This window comes from Drosophila biarmipes, chromosome X, assembly GCF_025231255.1.
Source record: "Drosophila biarmipes strain raj3 chromosome X, RU_DBia_V1.1, whole genome shotgun sequence".
Lineage (NCBI taxonomy): Eukaryota > Metazoa > Arthropoda > Insecta > Diptera > Drosophilidae > Drosophila > Drosophila biarmipes.
Window position 1 is genome coordinate 16,963,855 of NC_066611.1, and position 19,185 is coordinate 16,983,039.

The window sequence follows — 19,185 nt, forward strand, 5'->3', positions numbered from 1 at the left end:
TGGCATCCCTAGAACAAAAGCCACTTGCGGTCCATATATCACATGGCAGATCTGTTCGGTTGGGGGAAGTGTCTTGGGGGAGTGTGGGAAAGGCGGGCGGCGGCGGCATCCAGATGGAATCCCATAATATCTGTTTGTTGTCATTGGCACTTTTTAAAAACAGCTCTAATGATGTGATCCTAGAGCTTGTTTTGGGGGACGTTTCGTTCAATTAGTTTTATTACAGCCAAGATCCTCAGGGGCTCTCAAAAGGGGGCATCCCTTTGATTTGCTTTATTTATGTGATCTTTACACTTTTATCTCTAAGATGATATATCATATGACCGCTTTCCCCTACTTTCGCTTCCCAGGGCAACTTCCTGTGCAACCTTATACCCCATCGACTGTCGCCATATCCATGCCAATATCGAATGCCCATCCAGTGTTTTCACGCATCAGTTGGCACCGAAAACAAGTCAAACACCTGTTGGTTCTTTTCGGCGGGAACAACTTTAAACATTGCACGCCTCGCTGGCCGCATTAAAAGCGAGCGAATTGAATTAAATACACGGCAACACACAAAAAAGTACCTACAAAACATCGAACTAAAAAACATTCGAGTGTAAAAAAGTCACAGAGGATGGGGGGAAAAAGAGCAAATACTTATGATTCATTGAGTGCAAAATGTCGGGCTCGGTTGTACGACTTCCGCCAGGGGGTCGCCCAAGAAGTACAAAAAATATCTGAACATACAGGAAAAATAGGTGACCATCAGAGTCGAGTGTCTTGGCCCTGTTGTGTTGACAAATTGACAGTGGCAGAGAAAAAAAGCAGGCAAAGGAAGTCGTTTCAACATCATTAGGCACACAGACTCGGCCACGCCCCCTCTTCGCCAACGCCCCGATCTCCAGGGCGACAGTGAAAGGTCGTTCTCGCAGATCAGAGGGTTATAAATACAGGGGAATAGAAAAATTAATGTATCGCTAATGGTTGACAAATAAAACTCCTCCGTAATACCCTGCAACATGGGCAGAAACCCATGGAACTGTCAGCACACACATCTATTTTGGGAGCCACTACAAGTTATTCGATGTCAGAGGAAATATTTTTAGCAAATGCACAGCCAAATGGGGTGGAAACTGAGGGGATGGCACTAGGCTACATGTTTACCAAAAGTCGTTAGAATGAATGGTCTAGAAGTTATTAAGATGGGAGAGATAGGCTATAAATAAAAGGGATGGTATACAGAAAAGATAGATCAAATGGGTCTTATAGAGGGGGTCTTTGGTGCAAGACTAGTAGATCCTACTCTAAGAATCTCATGAGGCTAAGTCATATTTTTATTAAAATGTATTTTAGCTCTTTAACTGTCAACCCCTTGGTACTTCTTATTAAAAAACTCTCCCTAAAATATTACGTTTCATAAGTATTTGTAGGCTTCCCTGGCAATTCCGAAATTCCCCTGGGAAACAGTTGGGCGAAATGAAGCCGGAGGGACCCATATACCATATAATAGCCCAAGGACCCTCCTGACGGTTCCGAATTCCCAGAAACGATCGGCCGGGGAGAGGCACTCAACAGTAAGCACTCGGCACGCGTGACTCACATAAACTATCTGCGGATGGCGAAAAAAAACTGAATAATTAATAAATCTAGAAACAAATTAATGAGGCCGCAACACGCGCAACGCATCTAATATTTTCCGAGCCCCTCGGCCACGCGGGGGTTAAGTGGGGGTGGTAAATGGCCCGGGCGCATGACTGCAGTACGTTAAATTTTCCGCCTATTTGTTTGCAACAAAACAGAATTAAAACAATCGTAAAAACAAAAATACACCAGCACGGGCATGTGGCATGTGGCACTCCCTGTTAACCCACCGATGGTCGCGCTCCCTAGCTCCCTGCCCCTTAACCCAATGGTGCACACAATATTTCGCTGTCGTTAAAACGGCACGCGTCAGAAATCAAATGTCAACCGACACAATAGACCAACTAGCTTGGTGGTGGGGGGTTAATATGGCGAAACACAGCGACCCAGGATGTGTGCGGCGCACATCCCCCTAGGCACCTTTTGGCGGTGGCAAATTTATTCGGACGGATCGAACCGAGTATCTGCGAAATTGGCATTGTGCAGCGGCAATTACGTTTATGAGCAATCGAACGGCGACAACCGCCGAGCGTCGACAATGTCGCGCAATTGCATCCGGAACCGGGGGAACTAATAACCGGAGCTCGAGGAACAGGCTCAATGGGAAATTGGACGGGCGGTTCCTTCGGCGGAGAGATGGGTTCGCCAGGGAACCACAAAAAGTATTCACTTGGATGAGGATGGTAAGCCATGCAGTTCTAGTTTTTGAAAATACAATTACTTATATTTGAAAACCCCTATGATAACTATAAAAAAGTTCTAGAAATGTTATGAAATAATTTACCAAATTTGGAAGAGAGAGCAGATATACCTTTCACATAAAGAAGGGTTCGGTAGGGAACCTCAAAAAATATTCACTTGGATTCGTTTACCTTTGCTAGGTTTCGGTAAATAACATTAAATATTATAAAATCCGTATGATTAGTATAAAAAATAATTATAGAAATTGGATAAAATATTATACCACAATTTGAAGCCAATACATAATTTTTCCCTTCCATACAGAGATGGTTCTGATAGGCAAGATCGTAGAATAACACCTTGGCAAGCTTTCATGGGAATTAAAATTAAATACTAAAGAGCTGTAAGGTCCATATAAAAAAAAGGTCCAGAAATGTCGTATAATATAACACAAAATTCAGAAGAAAAACTATTTTTTTCCCCTTTTAAAAGTATGTTTTTTATTGGATGAAAAGATACCTTCCATCAACAAATGGGTTATCAAATGGGGATCAGCAAAAAATATATAAATATATAACAGAATTACAAGGAACTATTTAAGAAGTTTTTGATCTCTATAAGAAAGTTCACAAATTGAATATGAAACCAAGTTCGAAGGGCAACCCACTAGTTCCTTTATAAGAAGTAACTTTTCTAAACCAAAATTGATTTTGTATCAGACAGCTTAGGTTGCCTGGCTTCACATGCACATTATCAAAATTCGGAAGAAAAAACGAATCTTGCAGCCAAGAAAAGCTCCTTTAGAGCCTCCTTTTTTTCCCAATTCGGGATTAATCAAACCAAACGGAAACAAACGCAATTCGGTTCACATTGCTGCACTTTCAGGCCCAAAAACCATTTGAGGAAGTCGCTCCCCGATGGTCCTAATGGCTCCAGGCCATAAACAAGAAATACAAGAAGGAAAAAACGCCTTGCTCAGCCCGATGGCAACTGAATCACAGGAATTTAATCATCAGTCAGTCCATCGTCGCTTTCGCCTCGTGGAGTGTGCGGATTTCTGTGTGCCCGAGTGTTTTATGCGCTTTACTCAGAATTTGCTGCACAGCTTAAAACATAAAGTCCAAAAGTGACGACAGACATGGGCAGCGTTTTCGCCGTAAAGTGGGAAATCCGAGGATGGGCCTCTGCAACTTTGCAGATAAAACCGCCTGAGTTATGTGAGTCTGTCCAGAGCTCGGATCCTCCGAGCTGCAAAGAATTAGCAGAGGCTTCGGATACCCTGACGTGGGTTTCATATCCGGTTTATATTCATAAATACTGTGATAAGAACAGAACCTAATACCTTTTAAAATTCCCTGTAAAAAATCTAGAGAATTTGCTATATTCCCCGTTGATACTTTCAGCAACATATTGTTAATATTACATATCGTGTTGCCCTTTTCCAGGAATTAAACTTAAAATATTTGTGCCTTAAACTAAAGTTTCTTTGTTATCTGGCGGCCACTGTAAGCTGATCTTTGATATTAACTTTTGCCGAGAAAAATGCAGCTCTTTCATTTCCCAGCTGACAGGCAAAAGGGCGAAGGTGAATCACTGGCAAAGTTTGCTTTTTCGGCTGCAAAAAAAAAGGCTAAAGCCCCGATTCAAAGGGTATGCAGAGCCAGATGAAGAACTTCGTCTGCAACAAAGCAATGTGAATGAACTTTTACTTTTAGCAGACATCAAATCACCCAGCATCGCTTTCTCTCCATCAGCTGGAGATGCAGCTCCAGCGGAGGAAAGGTAAGGGCCATCATTTATCTTGGCTGTCCACTGGCTCCCCGATCTTCCCGTACTCCCGGCACATAATCCCCGTTAGCCATATCTGGGGCCTCGCTGACTCAGCTGCCCAGCGCTGAGCTGCAACATTCTTGGGTTATTAATGGGTTAAGCTAATTATTGACAAAGAGCTGTTTGCCCCTCCGGCGGGGCACTCCGAACTCCCTGCTCCCTGCTCGCTGCTCCCTGCTCCCGACGACTGACTAATGTCCGAGAATCCAAGTGCATTATCCATCCTCCTGCAGCACAGCACAACGATAACAATCAATTTAAAATTCTTTCCAATACATTTGCTGCTCAAATTATGCATGACAAATGCTTAAAAGTTCATGACTAAAATGCAAACACACTGAAGGGCGCCGAAAAGAGGGGTCGACAAACGGAAAAGGGGATGGCAATGGGAATGGGAATGGAAATGGGGATGGGGCTCCCCCCGATTGTTGTTATTTTGGCCGCTTCTTTGCTGCCTTTGCTGGCCGCCTTGCGAATGCGCATGTGAAAAATTGCCATAAAATTATGAAAATTTACGCTAAACTATGCCCGGCACAGAGATGAGGGGTGCCCGAAAGGGGTTTTCTCAGGCCCCCAGCCAACGCGGCGTCGGCCATAAAGTTTTCGTAACTTTGAGAATGGGATAATGATGAGAATGAAGCCGCCACACGGCTCAGTCAAGAGGCTTCAGCTGGCTTTCAGGAGTGGAAAAAAAAAAAACGTGGTAAAGGAGCCAAGTTCCAGTCAAAGCGGCAAGTTCCCCCACTAGTTACTTTCAAGTCGCGGCACTAGTTTATAAACAAACTCTTTGAGAACTTTTCCCCATGATACTACATTCTCTGTATAGTTAATTTGCCAACCAAAACCATTTTCCCTTTTCCAAAATCCTTATGGCTAACTTCAATCCATCATGGGCTCTTAATTAAGATCCCAAGTTGGGACTATTTCAATGGCTCCATTTCGGTTTCAAATGATAGACAATTTAGTTCTCAGTGAGCCAGTTGAGCTGGATGGTATCCATTTAAGACCAGAGAAGTGCAAAAAAGAAACAATTTGGCCGCCCAGGTGAACCTGAGTACCTTTTCCAATCCCAATTCCGAACCCAATTCCGTTTCGGTGCCATCGCAACCCATTTCAGGGGAACCGAAGGGGAACACGCGAAACCGACAGCGGAACATGGAAGGCGGTGTTCTCGGGCGCAGGGGGTGCTGGCGCTGCGGCGGAGGTCCAGGGGCGTAGGGGTAAACGTTGATAATGACGCGGGGAGCCACTGAGCACATCATATGAATGTCAGTGAGGAGCGCTGGCAATGAGTGGGAAAAATTGGAGGGCACTGAGAAGAAAGGTGAGTTTTTCACTTCTTATTTAATATATTTTTTAGGGATAGGAAAATATATACATTAAAGTTTTTTGAATAAAACCAAAAAGAGAAACCTATTGAAAAGTATACAAATATCAAAATTTTACAATATCATTAAAAAAAAATTTTTTTTTTAATTTATTATACGTTTTTTAAATTTTATACAGCATTATATCAATACTATCAATATCAAGTTATAAATAAGTTAATTTCTATGAACGAAATATGTATATATTTTTTGCTCATTGTTCTCCTTTTTTTTTTTTAAATTTTTTTACTTTTAAATATTGTACAAAATTATATTAATACTACCTACATCAAGTTTATAAATAAGTTAGTTTTAATGAACAAAATATAAATTTTTTTTTAGCTTTCAAATTTTTGTCATTCTTTTTGCTCAGTGCAATCAGAGGGCAGAGAGCAGGCTGCGCTGCTGGCAGAGGTTTATTTGGTTAAATGCTGAAAATTGCCAAAAGCAGCGGAAAGTGGCGGCGCGCAAAGGGGGGCCAAAGGGCTTGGAAACCAGGGGAATTGCCTTATGCTTGCACTTTTTGCCCCCTTTCCTTGTTTTGTGCACATCTTGATGAGCTGCCGCTGATAGTTGAGGCTTAATGGTGGGAAAAAACAAAAAACAAAGCGGCAAGGCAAGATAAGTGCTGCGGATGCGATGGGATGGCTTTTTTCAAGATGGGATGCCTTGGATTCGGGATTGGCATTGGGACTGGGACCTGGTACTGGGTGCTCGGTACTGGGTACCGGGAGGACGAGAGGCTGCCAAGGGCGCAAGGTGGATGGGTTTTTGTGGGTGTTCGTGGGAGTGGAAGTCACTCAATTTGCAGTGTGGGAAATTTAATGAGTGGCGGCAGGAGGGGCGAGTGCAATTGCAAGGATCAAGGGTATGCAAAGTGGAGCACGACTCCGTGGCAAAAGCCAAGCGAAGACAATTCGACCCCAAACCAAAACCAAATGTCAAGTACACTGGGGCTCTCGCCAATCAGATACCGAAGCAAATTGTTCACACACAAATATCACGTTCGTTTGCCTAAGAAATAATTCACATTTATATACCACAACGTTTTAAATTCAAGGCAATAATGTATACAAAATGTTAGTATTTTGTTGCACTTTATTTATTTCTTCTATTTTCTGCGCTCCAATTTTCGATACTATAAATATTCCACCCAAGATTTCCCTGTCCAACTATAGAGACCAGCCCACTCTGGCCATCGCTCCCTTGAGCGGACACTCACTCCCACCAACAGATAGTACACTTGAAAAATGCGAAATAGAAACGAATTGATTAAACGACCGGGCAACAGAACAAAGGCCGAAAGCGAGACAATGCAGGGTGTGGCTTACGGTGGAGAGAGGAAACAAAAGAAAGGACCCAAACGGACGGAGGGACATACGGACAGGCGGGCGGACGGACGGACCAACGGACGGACCAACGGACGGACGAACGGTCAGACCGTTGGACAGGAGAAGTTGGGACCTGGCCATGCACTTTGCATTACCAATTAGAAGAGCCCGACGAGCGGACGAGCACAGAAGGTAACAAAAATTGACAATTGACGCCGCAATCAGGCAGGCAAACACACATGGCCGGCGAGCGGAGGGGGTGTCTCTCATTGTTATGCAATTGCAATGGGGCAAGTCAATTAAAAACATTCCATTTCAGTCCAGTGCGGCAACAACCCTCCAGGTTCGTCTGGGCTACCGATGACCGTTTGGATTACGGCCAAAGGCGGATATCAATGACCTAACCTCACTTCCCTTATTTCCCAGCGAGGCCCATGGGCATCTCCCTTTCTTCCCGATAAACCCCCTCCCATGCGAGCAAGACATAATCCAATTAGCAATTAGTTGTGTATGCCGGGGCGTCATCGGGTTACCTGTGCACCTCCCAGATGGCTCGGTTGCGATAGGATGGTAAGACAGGTAGGTGAAGACCCAGGGCCGCAAGGAAGGGGGCCCAAATCGAATGGGCTGCCAATCGGTTATAACTCAATTTCGGCTGGTTATTAGGCCCGGCACGTCTCGGGACGTCGTTTCCTGTCGGAGTCTTGAGATCGAGATCTCTTCAACAGCGTCAGGTGGCTTTGGCAAGTCAGTTTTTAAATAAATAAAATATTTTAGAAACCACCAGCAAGATATTTGGTATTCCCTAAATTTATATATATATATTTTTTTAGGATTTCCAACCAAACTCAGAGCATTTAACTTTCGTAACATTTTTAAGTGCTGCCCCGGCTTGTGCGCAATGCGGGTGGTGTTGAACCTGGGACACATGTGGCACAATCATTTTTTTGTGTTTCATCTGAATTTTAATTTAAAATTCATTCATCATACTTGAAGATGGAAAACCAACTTGGGCGGGGGAAAAGCGGGGGCCTAACAACCATCCTTCATTTGTATTTTATGTGCATTCTTTGTTTTCTCGGCTGTCGTTTTTGTTTTATGCATACACCATATAGGCATGTGTCTTGTCTTGCCCCGACCCATTGTTTAAGCTTCATTGGGATTATGCGGGCCTAACCCCTCTCGGTTTTTTGTTTTCGGGTCCAACTCTCTCTTACCCACACTCAGTGCATTCCGCAGCGCAAGTAAAAGCAACTTAATGTCTTGCCATATTTTTCACACTAATTCAATTCTTTTATTTTTTCCCCGCCTCAATTGAAGTTTTCTTTTTCCACCGATTTTTTATTAGGCTTGTAATTATGAAAATCTGTTCGTGTTATTAAGTTAACTATGGCTTTAAGTCAGATATAAATAAAGATTAAAACAGTTTTTTAGGGCTACAACTTTTCTTGCTGGTTTCCAGTGCTGTGCATTTTTTCCGAGGGCTTTTCCAGCTCATTTGCAGTTAATTTAAATGGTTCGGCTCGCGGCTTTTTCTGCAACAATGCCTGCTAATTATGGTGAAGTTTTTCGGGTTCAGGGCTGAATTGGAAAATCAAGCAGCCATAAAGATCTGCGCACAGATTGGCCACTATATATGTATGGAGAGAGAGATATAGCACAGCACAGGCCATTATCATGGCTGCAATCCACTTGAATCCTTTTGTTTTGTTGCGCCATCCGAAATGTTTTGTTTTATTAATTAAAGCGAAATGCAAGGCTTTCCGGGCATTACTGGATTAAAATTAAAACAAGGGAAAACTGGTGAAGAAAGGAGGCTGGGGCGAGGGGGGCGAGCACGAAGCGGCAACAATTCTTTTCTACGCACGGCCAGACTTTGCAACATAATTGGAATTTCCTTTTTCCTGCCCCTGCCCCTGCCCATTACCCCCCTCCTTCTGCGCCGCATGCTCCATCTTTGTCTTGTCAAGTGGCACAAAAGACAAGAAAAGAACTCAAGAGTTGCCCGCTTGACCATAAGCTGTCCCATTCAGGCAACAACTTGAGCAGCAACCTGACGTCCCCCCTTCTCTTTCTGCGCCCATCTAGCCCTCTCTTTCTGCGCCCATCTACCCGTCTCGTTCTACCCGCTTTAAAGGTAGTGGCTGCTGGGCGTGAGACTGACTGACTAAGAAGTCAAAAAGATGTGAGTCAGGGAATTCTGAGAATGTCCTCAGTTCGAGGAAGAGGCATAAAGTCGAGTTCATGGGCCCGGGTTTGTAAACTCAAGACCCTCTCTCAATTCCCAGCTTCCTCTTCTGCTTAAAGCGTGCTTAAAAAATATTACTAACTAGTATGGTTTTATTTTTATTTTATTTGGTTTGGCATAATTTTAAGTTTTTTAAAAATGCTAATTTAGGACAGCAAACAAGTTTGTGAAACACAAAATACAAAACCATATTTTACGACCTCGTTTGGATAACATATTGATATTGGCAATCCAAGGGAAATATTAATCGTAGTTCCCATAATACAATTTTTTTCGAGTTTTAACTGGTTTGCAAATATTTTTAATAAGCTTGTTTTTGGTGGACTTTATTTCCCAGCTCTCCTTCATTGCATTCTTCCTTTACGGGCTAGTGAAATGAGTGCTGCTCTCAAGATTCTGCTGGTCCTGGCTATCCCCTTGGACTTTCCATTCATCTGGAGGCCCTCATCGTCCATTAATGGTATGACGAACTGCCTAACTGACAGTTTTCCCAGGCGCGATGACCGAAGTGAAAGCGGCACCCAATTAAGCCAGTTTCGGGCTTAGCTAATTAGGACTGTTGTCCACCCTTTTTCCCATTTCAGTCCGCCGCCACTCGCTTTTCTCAAAACCATTTTCTACTGCTTTTCCTCAAAGTGTTTTTCTCACACAAAAAACATGCAGAACAAGCTCCCGTTTAGAGTGCGGCAAAGAAACAAAAAAAAAACCAGCGCCGTCAACTACATAAAAACTTTTAAGTTTAGTGCTCGAAAATTAGAGCACAACTGACCACAAAGAAAGGGGAGGAGGTCGGAAGATTCTCTCACTTTCTACAAAAGACTTCCATCCACTCGCAAGTACTGATTTTCAACTATCCCAAAACCCTGATCAACTGCCGGCTGAGTCATTCTGTAATGATTCTACTCGTTTTTATCTGCCGGTTAGATTAACTTCCCTTCAAAATCTTATTTGTGGGGAGAATTTGGAGAAAAGGGGAAAAGAAATGCGTTAATTAAATTCGACTTTTTGCGGTATTAGAACACTTTAAAGGGCCTCGCTTGGGGTCGTCTGCCAGCTTTTTTTGTGGTCCAAGCCGGATGCGGTAATTGCTGGGAAGTCGACTTGGGATTCTTCTCGACTCTACAGTTTTCACAAGAAGTTTGCAACCCTGTAGACTGTCTGCGTTATGAGTCTTCCCAGTCGATAATGCCTGGCGAATTGTTGCAAGTCTGGTTTAATGGGTTATAAGCTAATTTTGGTGTGCCGTTTCTTTTTCCTTATTTCTGGCCCATTATTTATCCATTAATTGATAATTATGCAGACAGTTTTTGCACGTTTGCATATCGGTTATCTTTTTTCCATTTTGCTGGGCCCATTTATTCTCCCAAAACTGGTTTTTGTTTTTGGGCTCAATTAGCTGATTATCTATAGAAATAACTGAATAGTTTGATGTATGCTTCTGGAGATTTTCTAAAAATTAGAAATCTACTGTAAGAACACCCTGTAGAGCCGCATAGCAACCGGGTATTATTTAACAGTCGACTCTTGCGCAATAATTTCCAGTGTTTGCCCCGAATTTTACGGTCCCAAAGTCAGGTGCCGGAATTTTAGTTGTATCTGCGTTTGTAACTTATGATGTTCACTGAAAAATTTACGATATTTGCCCAGCTACGGTATAATCTGCTCTGAGGTAAAATAAATATTTACCCTAGAATTTGGGGAGATTGCGATAAGGGAAAAGATGATTTTAGTTTTCCTGCGATGTTGTTCTCTACTTTTTTGGGTCTCTATTTGCAAAGTGTTTGCGTCAGGGTCGTCTACGATGGCATCAGGTACCCAAGTGCAAGTGCTCAGGTACTGTGTCTGCCAAGATCTCGTGGGATCACGAAAAAAAACACAGACAAATGTGATATGACCCTGTCGACTGATAAGCCAAATTTTAGCCGTAATTGTGGGTTTATATGCCCATTTTAGGTTACAGTGCTCTATTAGCCAGTGATTTGTCAATTTTCAGAAAGACAGTTAGGGTCCAGTGGAAAACTGGGACATCATAAAGGTTATATGATGCAAACATAAGGCTTGCTACCTTTTTATTGATATGCCTTTAAAAGAATTTTGGTATGGTATCAAGATCTTAACACTATGCTGATTGTTTCTATCCTTTCATTTTTTTCAGGGAGTACAAATAGACTCTTTATTATAAACATCGAACCGCCATAAATTCCCGTTTCTAATTATAATGCCCAAAAAGAAAAGCATGTCTTGGGGTCTTGGGGAGCGTTTCCATCCGTTACTCACCTATTAAAGAGCAGCTGCAGAGGAGCAGCGCCAAAAAGACGCCGACTGAATTCAGCGGCATCGATTTTCGCAGTTCACCCATTTTTTATCGCTTTTTTTGTTGCAGTAGTAGTAGTTAGTAGTTTTTCCCGCTCGCAAATTGATTGCTCTCTTTCTAACTTCTTTGGTTTGGTTTACGGTTGCACACGAAAAAAATGTTTAAAAAATTTGAGTTAGTCTTCGTTGCTTTGTGATTGCACAAGTTATTATTTTTGGTTAACACTTTTCGTCTTCAGGGGTTTTTTGGTAGCTGTTTTGGTGTGTGCATCTGGAAAAAGATACAAGAGAATGATGTTGGAAATATTAATTAGTCAGGTTTTTATTTGTAGTATAAAGAGATTTTCAATTTTTACAAATGCTTCAAGTTTTTTTTTTTGTGTTTTTCCCTAAAGGTTAGATTTGCTTTGAATATCTGGGCTACATCTTAACAACGCTGAATTTATTTTCCCCTTTTGTTTCTGTCAGTTAAAAGTAACCTCAAGCCTAAGTTTGAGCTTGAGCAGTTCATCTGCATTTGATATTTGTCATAACTTTAGCATTTCTGATTCAAATGGCAAATGTTGGCATTTATGGGTGAGCAAAAGGGGAAGACGCGTCGCACACGAATGGCTTTTGGCTGACTTATATGTGTGTTGCACTGTGCGAGCCTTGTGTGTCTCTTTTGCATTCTAAAGTTGGCGGCACCCAGGGAAAAAAAAAGAGGAAAATAAAACCTGCTGCGCCGCCGACTTCGCACATGTTGGCCAGTTTTTGTAACGGAAATTGCGGGGCTCTCAGCAGTCGAAACACGTAATGCGGGAAATATTATAGGGGGGCTTGCTATAAGGTAAGAGGAGAACGGAGGACCTGAATGCTTAAGTACAAGTCCCTCATGCTTAATAATGTTGTTAATAAATTTGCTTTCTTCGTAGATCGTTATCTGCCGGGTTAGAGGTAGGAATACTGTGTACATATAAGTTTCTTATCTCCACGAATTTATTTGTTTTCACCTCACCGATAAATCGTGACTCAAGCTATCCCCCTCGCTCTATCTCAAATTCCCTCTCTCTTTGTCTCTCGCACTGAAGTTGCACCTATGTATGCTTAATGTCCTTGAGTCGCGTTGCAACAAGTTCTAAGGTACAGTTGCCACTCGCTGAAACGATATCATAAATATGATATCTTCAATAGAAGAGCACCTAGCATAACACAATTTTTGTGATTTTTCTTTGCTAAATCTCAGTTCCTTATCAACAACGGAACGTGACCCTAAAAAATGATTAATAATTGAGAAGATTGCTTTATTCGCACTGCCTAGTAACGGCTGCCAAGCAGTTCGAAAGCAAGCAGTTGATCGATAGGCATATGTGCTTGCACTGCTTGAACAAGCAAATTAAGTTAGGGTTAAATTTTAACTGTCAAAACCGTTTTGTGGAAAAATCAGCAAGCAACCGAGGGAAAACTGTAGTTGTTTCCGCGAGCGAGCTCGTCTCGCCACTAATCCCGCCCATTTTCCTCGGCGGATTTTCCCACCGCCCCCCTCATTTGGCTTACGGTTATTACAGTTACTGGGTGGTAATCGATATCTGGGGCAGGCCTTGACTTTTTCTAGAAAACCCCCTATGTGTGTCTGCGGCACGCGAATATTTTCTTGCGAATTTAAGTTAAGCACACCAGCACTTGGTGTCTTGCTTCTGGCAAATTGAGACATCCTAACAAAATACTAGGGAAGCAGTCTTAAAATATTCATAAAGTTTCGAAAACGCTAATTATAATGGAAAACTTGGTAAAAGGGGGAAGTACCCCACCGCCAGCGGAAGCGCAAAGCCAAAATGATGGGGGGAACATTTTTGAGAATCTGTTCAAGTTGCATAAAAGTTAAGAAGTTTTCCACTTGATATTCGTGAATTATGCATGCTGATGTCAAATGATTTGATTTTGACTTTCGACTGGGGGCGAAGATTTTGAATTTTAGTTTCGGGCTTCCCGTTTTTAGCTGATTGATTAAAAGAATGGGAAGCCCTTGGAAATTCTTGGTTTGATTTTAAAACCAGGTATAATTATATTTCAGAATGGATCTAAAAGTTGTTTTTTCTAATTTACATTTATTTTTTTTTTAAGCTTCAGCTTAAAAGGTTTCAAGATATTTTTCTTATCGGTATTTAAGTATTACTTTGTCAAATTTGAGCAAACCCAATTACGAAATTATTTCAGACAACACAGAAGACTCGAATCTTTTTAAAACTTTAGTTATAAAACCGCTAGGAGTGAAGCTTAAAAACTTTTGAAATAAGCACGGAGACATGAATTCTCCAACTTTGACTCTATTCTGGCTTGCTAACAGTTTAGGCAAATATTTTTAATCACGTTAAAACTTTCGTCAGAAGCCGCAGCAAACGAAATTAACTTCTGTTTCTGGGCCAGACAAAGGGAAAATAAAACCGGTAAAAATTGTTTTTGAAATTTGAGGATCTTTTGGTGCTGCATTTCGCCCCGTTTTTTTTTGTTAACGTATCGGGTTGGGTTTATGGCCGGGTTTTTCCAAGTTTTTCCTTATTTATGTTTATAGATTTTATAGTTTTTTCTGCCTTATTTCCCAGCTGCAAGCGTGAGTCAATTGCCAGCGCTCACTGTTGGCAACAACAACAGCCACAAAGTTGGCAGCCAAGCGGGCCCAAAAACCTGTTTTCCAGTTTATTTTCTTGCTTTTCAGGCGATGTTGTTGTTCTTTTTTTTTTTGTATTTTATGATGCGTTATATGCACTTTTCCAACTCGATTTTAGACGGAGTTTTCAAAGGGTTTTCATGGAGTGTTTTCATGAAGTTTTTCATTGAAAATGAAATAACTTTTGCACGTGACTCATTGGAATCTTAAACAAAAAACAACAGAGAGCGTCAGTGAGAGAGGGAGAGAGATATTTTTGTATTTTTTTGTCACACGCTAAAAAAAGTTTAGAAAAAAATAAAACTGTCCAAGAATGCCGCCAGTTTATTTTTGGTTTTAAGGGAGCTGTCTCGTTATATAGTTTATATTTGTTCGTTTTCCATGTTATTCAGAACGAGTTATGCGATAAGTACTTATTATTATTATTTATTATTACCAATTTCTCATTGTTTAACTGGCACACTAACACACACGCACGCGACGCGCCACGACCGTTAACACAGACGGTGAAGAGAGCACGAGAGAGTGGTCAAAATTACTAATTCTCTTTTTCAGTTTTCAGCGGCGGAAGCAGAACTCGACGCGTTGGCCGTCGAAAAGTATCTGAACCTGGCGGCAAGCGCTGGAAACGTATCTGTAAGATACAAAATACCGAGCAGTGTTGCTGGCAACATTGAGGCCGTCGAAACGTGTCCGAAAGATACAAAGCGCCGATAAGTATTTTCGTTTTGTTGCTGGCAACATAGAGGCGACACAATTTACTTCAGTTGAAACATTGGTCGTCGAAACGTATCTGAGAGATACAAAATACCGGAAAGTATTTTTGCCTTGTTGCCGGCAACATTGCGGCGGGACAAAAGCTGGAGACTTTCGTCTGCGACAAATATTAAAAAACTTCAACATTTTTAATAGGAGCAACACACTGATATTTATTTTGTAAATAGTTATTTAGTTCAATTAAAAGTACTTGGCCGTCGAAACGTATCTGCAAGATACGATATACCCAAAATATTTATGTTTTGTTGCTGGCAACATTGAGGCGTCGCACAAGTTGAAAGCGTGTTGCAAAGAAACATGTTGCTGGAGTGTGTTTGAAGCCACATGTTGCAGGAATGTGAAAAATATTAAATAACTTTACATTTGTTTATGAAAGTTTCAAATTTAAACGATTTTTTTTTTATAGTAATAAAAACTCTGATAATAATTCAACTGAAACATTTCTTCCCTGCGTTTACTTAAATTTATTAAACATTTTTTATTGGCTTAAATATTCTTTTGTTGTGTAGTAAATATTATATACCATTTTTCATATATTATAATCCATTTTATCTTTTATTTTTGAAACTAAACAAGCGGCATTGAAAACACAGCTAAGACAAAGACCTGAAAACGTTGAACCATCTTGATAATTTAATTAAAGCCCAAGTCATAATTAATTTATCAGCAAAACATGTACGTAAAGTGGATTTTCAGTGCAGAGCAAGGGAGATAGCGAGGGTCCACCGTTAGACGGCGAAGAACTCAACTCTTTCCTCTCGTATGTCAGCAAGGTCAAATGGCGCTGGGCGGAGAAACTGGGCGGCGGCACTTAAGCCGCATTTCGTCACTTTTACGAGTGACTGGTGTCGAGTTTTTGACACGTTTTTCTTGCCCAATCTTTAAGGGGGTTTGTCAAAAGACTCTCAGAACGGAGCATTAAAAATGTAACTACTTTGGGGGCAATGGCGCTCAAAAAGCCGAACATGCAAATATTACGCAAGATTAATTACAGAAAGACAGCAAATGAAAGCTAAGATGCGGTTTTTTTAGGCTAACGTAAAAGTTTAGCATTTTGGGGGGGGGAAAGCGAATGGCTTTTCCGGCTCGGCAACATTTCGGCGACGGCCACTTGTTGCCCCGCGCAACATGGAGATTCGATTCGAGCAAAAACTTCTTTTCTGTTTAATTGCCGCGCTGTCAATTAACCTCCCCGCCCACTGGCCAAGCCGTGGAAAAATCGCAACGGGGTGGTGGGGGTGATTTTCCCGGCTAAGTGGAAACAGCAAAAAGAACAAAAAAAATCCCAGTTACGTTTGAATGCGTTCTGTGCAATTTACTAAATGAAATTGCGTATCTGACAGATGCATAGATGCCAATGCGATGTATTCTGCAGTTATCATTGTTGTTTTGTTTTCGTGTGTCGTGTGTGTGACGGAGCAATTTATCACCCTGTACAGAGGGATATACGTATATCTATATACTGCCGACAAACCCCCCCCCCCCTCAACTGCCCTGCCCCGAATCGCCAATAAGTGATTTATAGGATTGTTATTTTGTCGTTGATGTCGCACTTTCGCTGCGCTTTATTTATGGCCCTGTGTCTTCCTCAGCCCCTTGCCACCAGCCACAAAAACCCGATTCGAGCAATTCGACCGATTCGCCCGATTTGAAGTGTGTTAATTTTATTTCCATTTTTGCGCCAAACAGCCGCACGAATTTTCCGAATTTTCCACAGATGCATATTGAATTGATCGGCGGACTGTGGGAAATGTGGTGACAATCGTTCTTCATGCTTAATTTGCTAATGCGTTCGACCTTTGACCCATTGGCTGGTGCTGTGAAAATGCGAGTTACATAGTTCCCTAAGATTTGGTTGCAGCTGAAAAATCTATGACCTACCCGTAAGGTGCAATAAAGTAAAGGGAGATTTTAGAGAGATATATATTTTATAAAAATCATAAAGTTTTTTTTACTTATAAAATATTTTTTATAATAATTACTTTAAAGCCAGTACATATTTGTTTAAATAAAGACATTATTTACCAAATTTATACTTACCGCATATGCCCGAATAAAGAACGACTTCCTCTCGAGCTCTGCAATTATTTAACAATTATGGGAGCCAGTGAACAATGGGCCCGATCGAGCCCACTTGAAATGGTTTCGCCTGACCTGTGACCCCGGGATCCGATGATCTGCTACCTGATTTGATGGCCGGCCCCGGCAGACAAATGAAGACATCGATTTGGAAGCCCTGTGGGCTGTGGGTTTTCAGTTGGGTGGTCTTCGAATCAATCTCCAGCGATCTCGGCAATTCTGTTCCAATTTGTAGCCCGGATCGAGTTCGTTTTTCCAGTTCTTTTTTCTTCGTTGGACCGAACACCTGCATTTTGGTGGTGCATCGAGTATGTGCTCTCAAATGACGGTAACCGCAGACCGAAAATCATTAGAAAATGGTTAATAACTCTATAAGCAATTAGATCCGCAGAGCTGCCTCTCCCGGCTGCTCAATTTCTGACAGGTTTTGTCCGCGCCCAAGAGCACAGCTCAATAGCCATCTCGGTCTTGGCCAGAAACTTTGGCCCAGAGTCATTAGTTGACGGCAACAGCAGCCATTCAGAGGGCCCGATGATGAATTATGGCTTTTCGAAGCGAGCGAACAAAGCACAGAAATCGGATACAGATACATCCACTGTGGCACCTACGTATCTGAAGTAGAGCAAGGGCCCCGGAGGTGCCAGCGCTGGATGCACAATAATTAATTGATGTTTAAGCATTCGCCTTATGAGTTCATTTGCCAGGATCTGGACGGCACAAATCAAAGCTGCAGTTGCTCTGTCCTGAAGAAAGGAAATATAATGGTTTTATGATTTGAAGTTGACTGCATATTGTTCGACTCTGATTGATTATATATATTTTTTCACATGTTTTTATATAAAGAAATTGATATTTTTTCAAAGAACTAATTGACACGTTACTTCTAGAGCTAGAAACATGTATCATGCTATATCCTAATGGCACTGCTGTTGTTTTTCCGAGAGTCTATTATCTTCGAGCACTGGGCTGCCGCAAATGGGTTAATGAGTATCCATTGCTGAACTGTCCATGTCCATGTCCATGGAAACCCCTCAACTGTTTGAGTGGGCCCACGGAACCCTTCTGTTATTATTATACCATTAAAAGGCCCTCTGCCCTCCCAGCACATAACCCTTGAGCCCAGGCACCAAAAACAAGTTGATGAGGCTTCTTTGGGCCTTGGAAAATAGTCTCATTAAACCCTTAGGACAATAAATGGACATGAAATATTTTCACAGTTGACCTTTAATGAGCTGAACCCCCTTGCGGACCCAACTTCCGACCGGAAAGGCAACCGCAAAAATCCGAAAAACTATACTAGGCATTCGATATCCGGCGATTTCGCACAGACGACGACCCTTATTTTTCGGCACCCCCCGCCCAGAGTTTTATTTCTATTTTGCTCGGACTATGGATTGTTTATTTGTTTGTTGACCTTTTAGCTCTTGGCGCGTGACTGTGACCATTTGACCATTTGTCCCCCTTTGTTGCGCACGCGTGCCCCGATATCCCGGTGCACCCATTCCCGGGTGATATAACCCGCCCCTTTGTTTTAAAAACCTTTCCTCCCCTTGCCATTTTCGGTTTTCAATTAAATTGCCAAAAATTATTGCTTGTGGAGAAAACGAAAATGCTTGAGGGGGCAGGGGTGGCACAATAGAATTTCTGCCTTCGAAGGGGGGCTGTTGGTCAGCTTGGACAGGATCGGGGTCACCATTGGGCGACGGTAATTGCGACCAGTTCATTTCCTGTTGCGTCTCTAACGATTTGATTTAATTGAACGCATTTTGCTTGGGTATTTTAAAGTGTTTGGGAGGAAGAGGGGATGCCAAAACATTCATTTAGGTCAGTGCAAAATGGGTGGGTGTACACAAAACAAGAGTGAGCTATAAAATAAAACAGGCAAAGGGCAGAAAAATAACCAATATAACAAGGAAATCAAATGTCAAATGCAGGCAATAAAATAGGAGCAAGCAATACTGTCACAAAATGTAAAAGCAGAATAATGGTAGGGTGCTCTAAACAAAAAAAATATTCCTCTATTTAAAATGCTGTAAAGTGGCTAGGAAAATATTATATCAGTATGTTTTATAAGGAGACTCCAAACTGAGTTGTGCGAAATTCTGTCAAAGCTGTCAAAGCTGGCTTAATTTGCTATCGATCTGCATCATTTAAAAGAAAATTTATTTTTTGAACCATTTTTCGATTTTTTACAAGGGGGTATATCACGATTTTTTGGATTTCAGATTTTAGCCAAAAAAACTAACTTTTTTGTGGGTTTTCAATCGTAGTTCAGCCAAATCAAGG

At 41.7% G+C, this 19,185-nt stretch overlaps 1 protein-coding gene across 11 annotated transcripts in view; it reads right to left on the reverse strand.

The window, feature by feature from the left end:
- The window catches only part of LOC108021892 (fasciclin-2), a 74,788-nt gene extending 60,149 nt beyond the window's left edge, over nt 1-14,639 (reverse strand). For all 11 annotated transcript variants that reach the window (XM_017090704.3, XM_017090700.3, XM_017090699.3 and 8 more), the window contains exons 1-2: nt 14,480-14,639; nt 11,361-11,667 (exon numbers count right to left, since the gene is read on the reverse strand). In XM_017090704.3, coding sequence (XP_016946193.1) covers nt 11,361-11,442 — 82 coding nt within the window. In that variant the 5' untranslated portion in view covers nt 11,443-11,667; nt 14,480-14,639. The remainder of the gene's footprint in view (nt 1-11,360; nt 11,668-14,479) is intronic.
- Nucleotides 14,640-19,185: the final 4,546 nt, after the last annotated feature.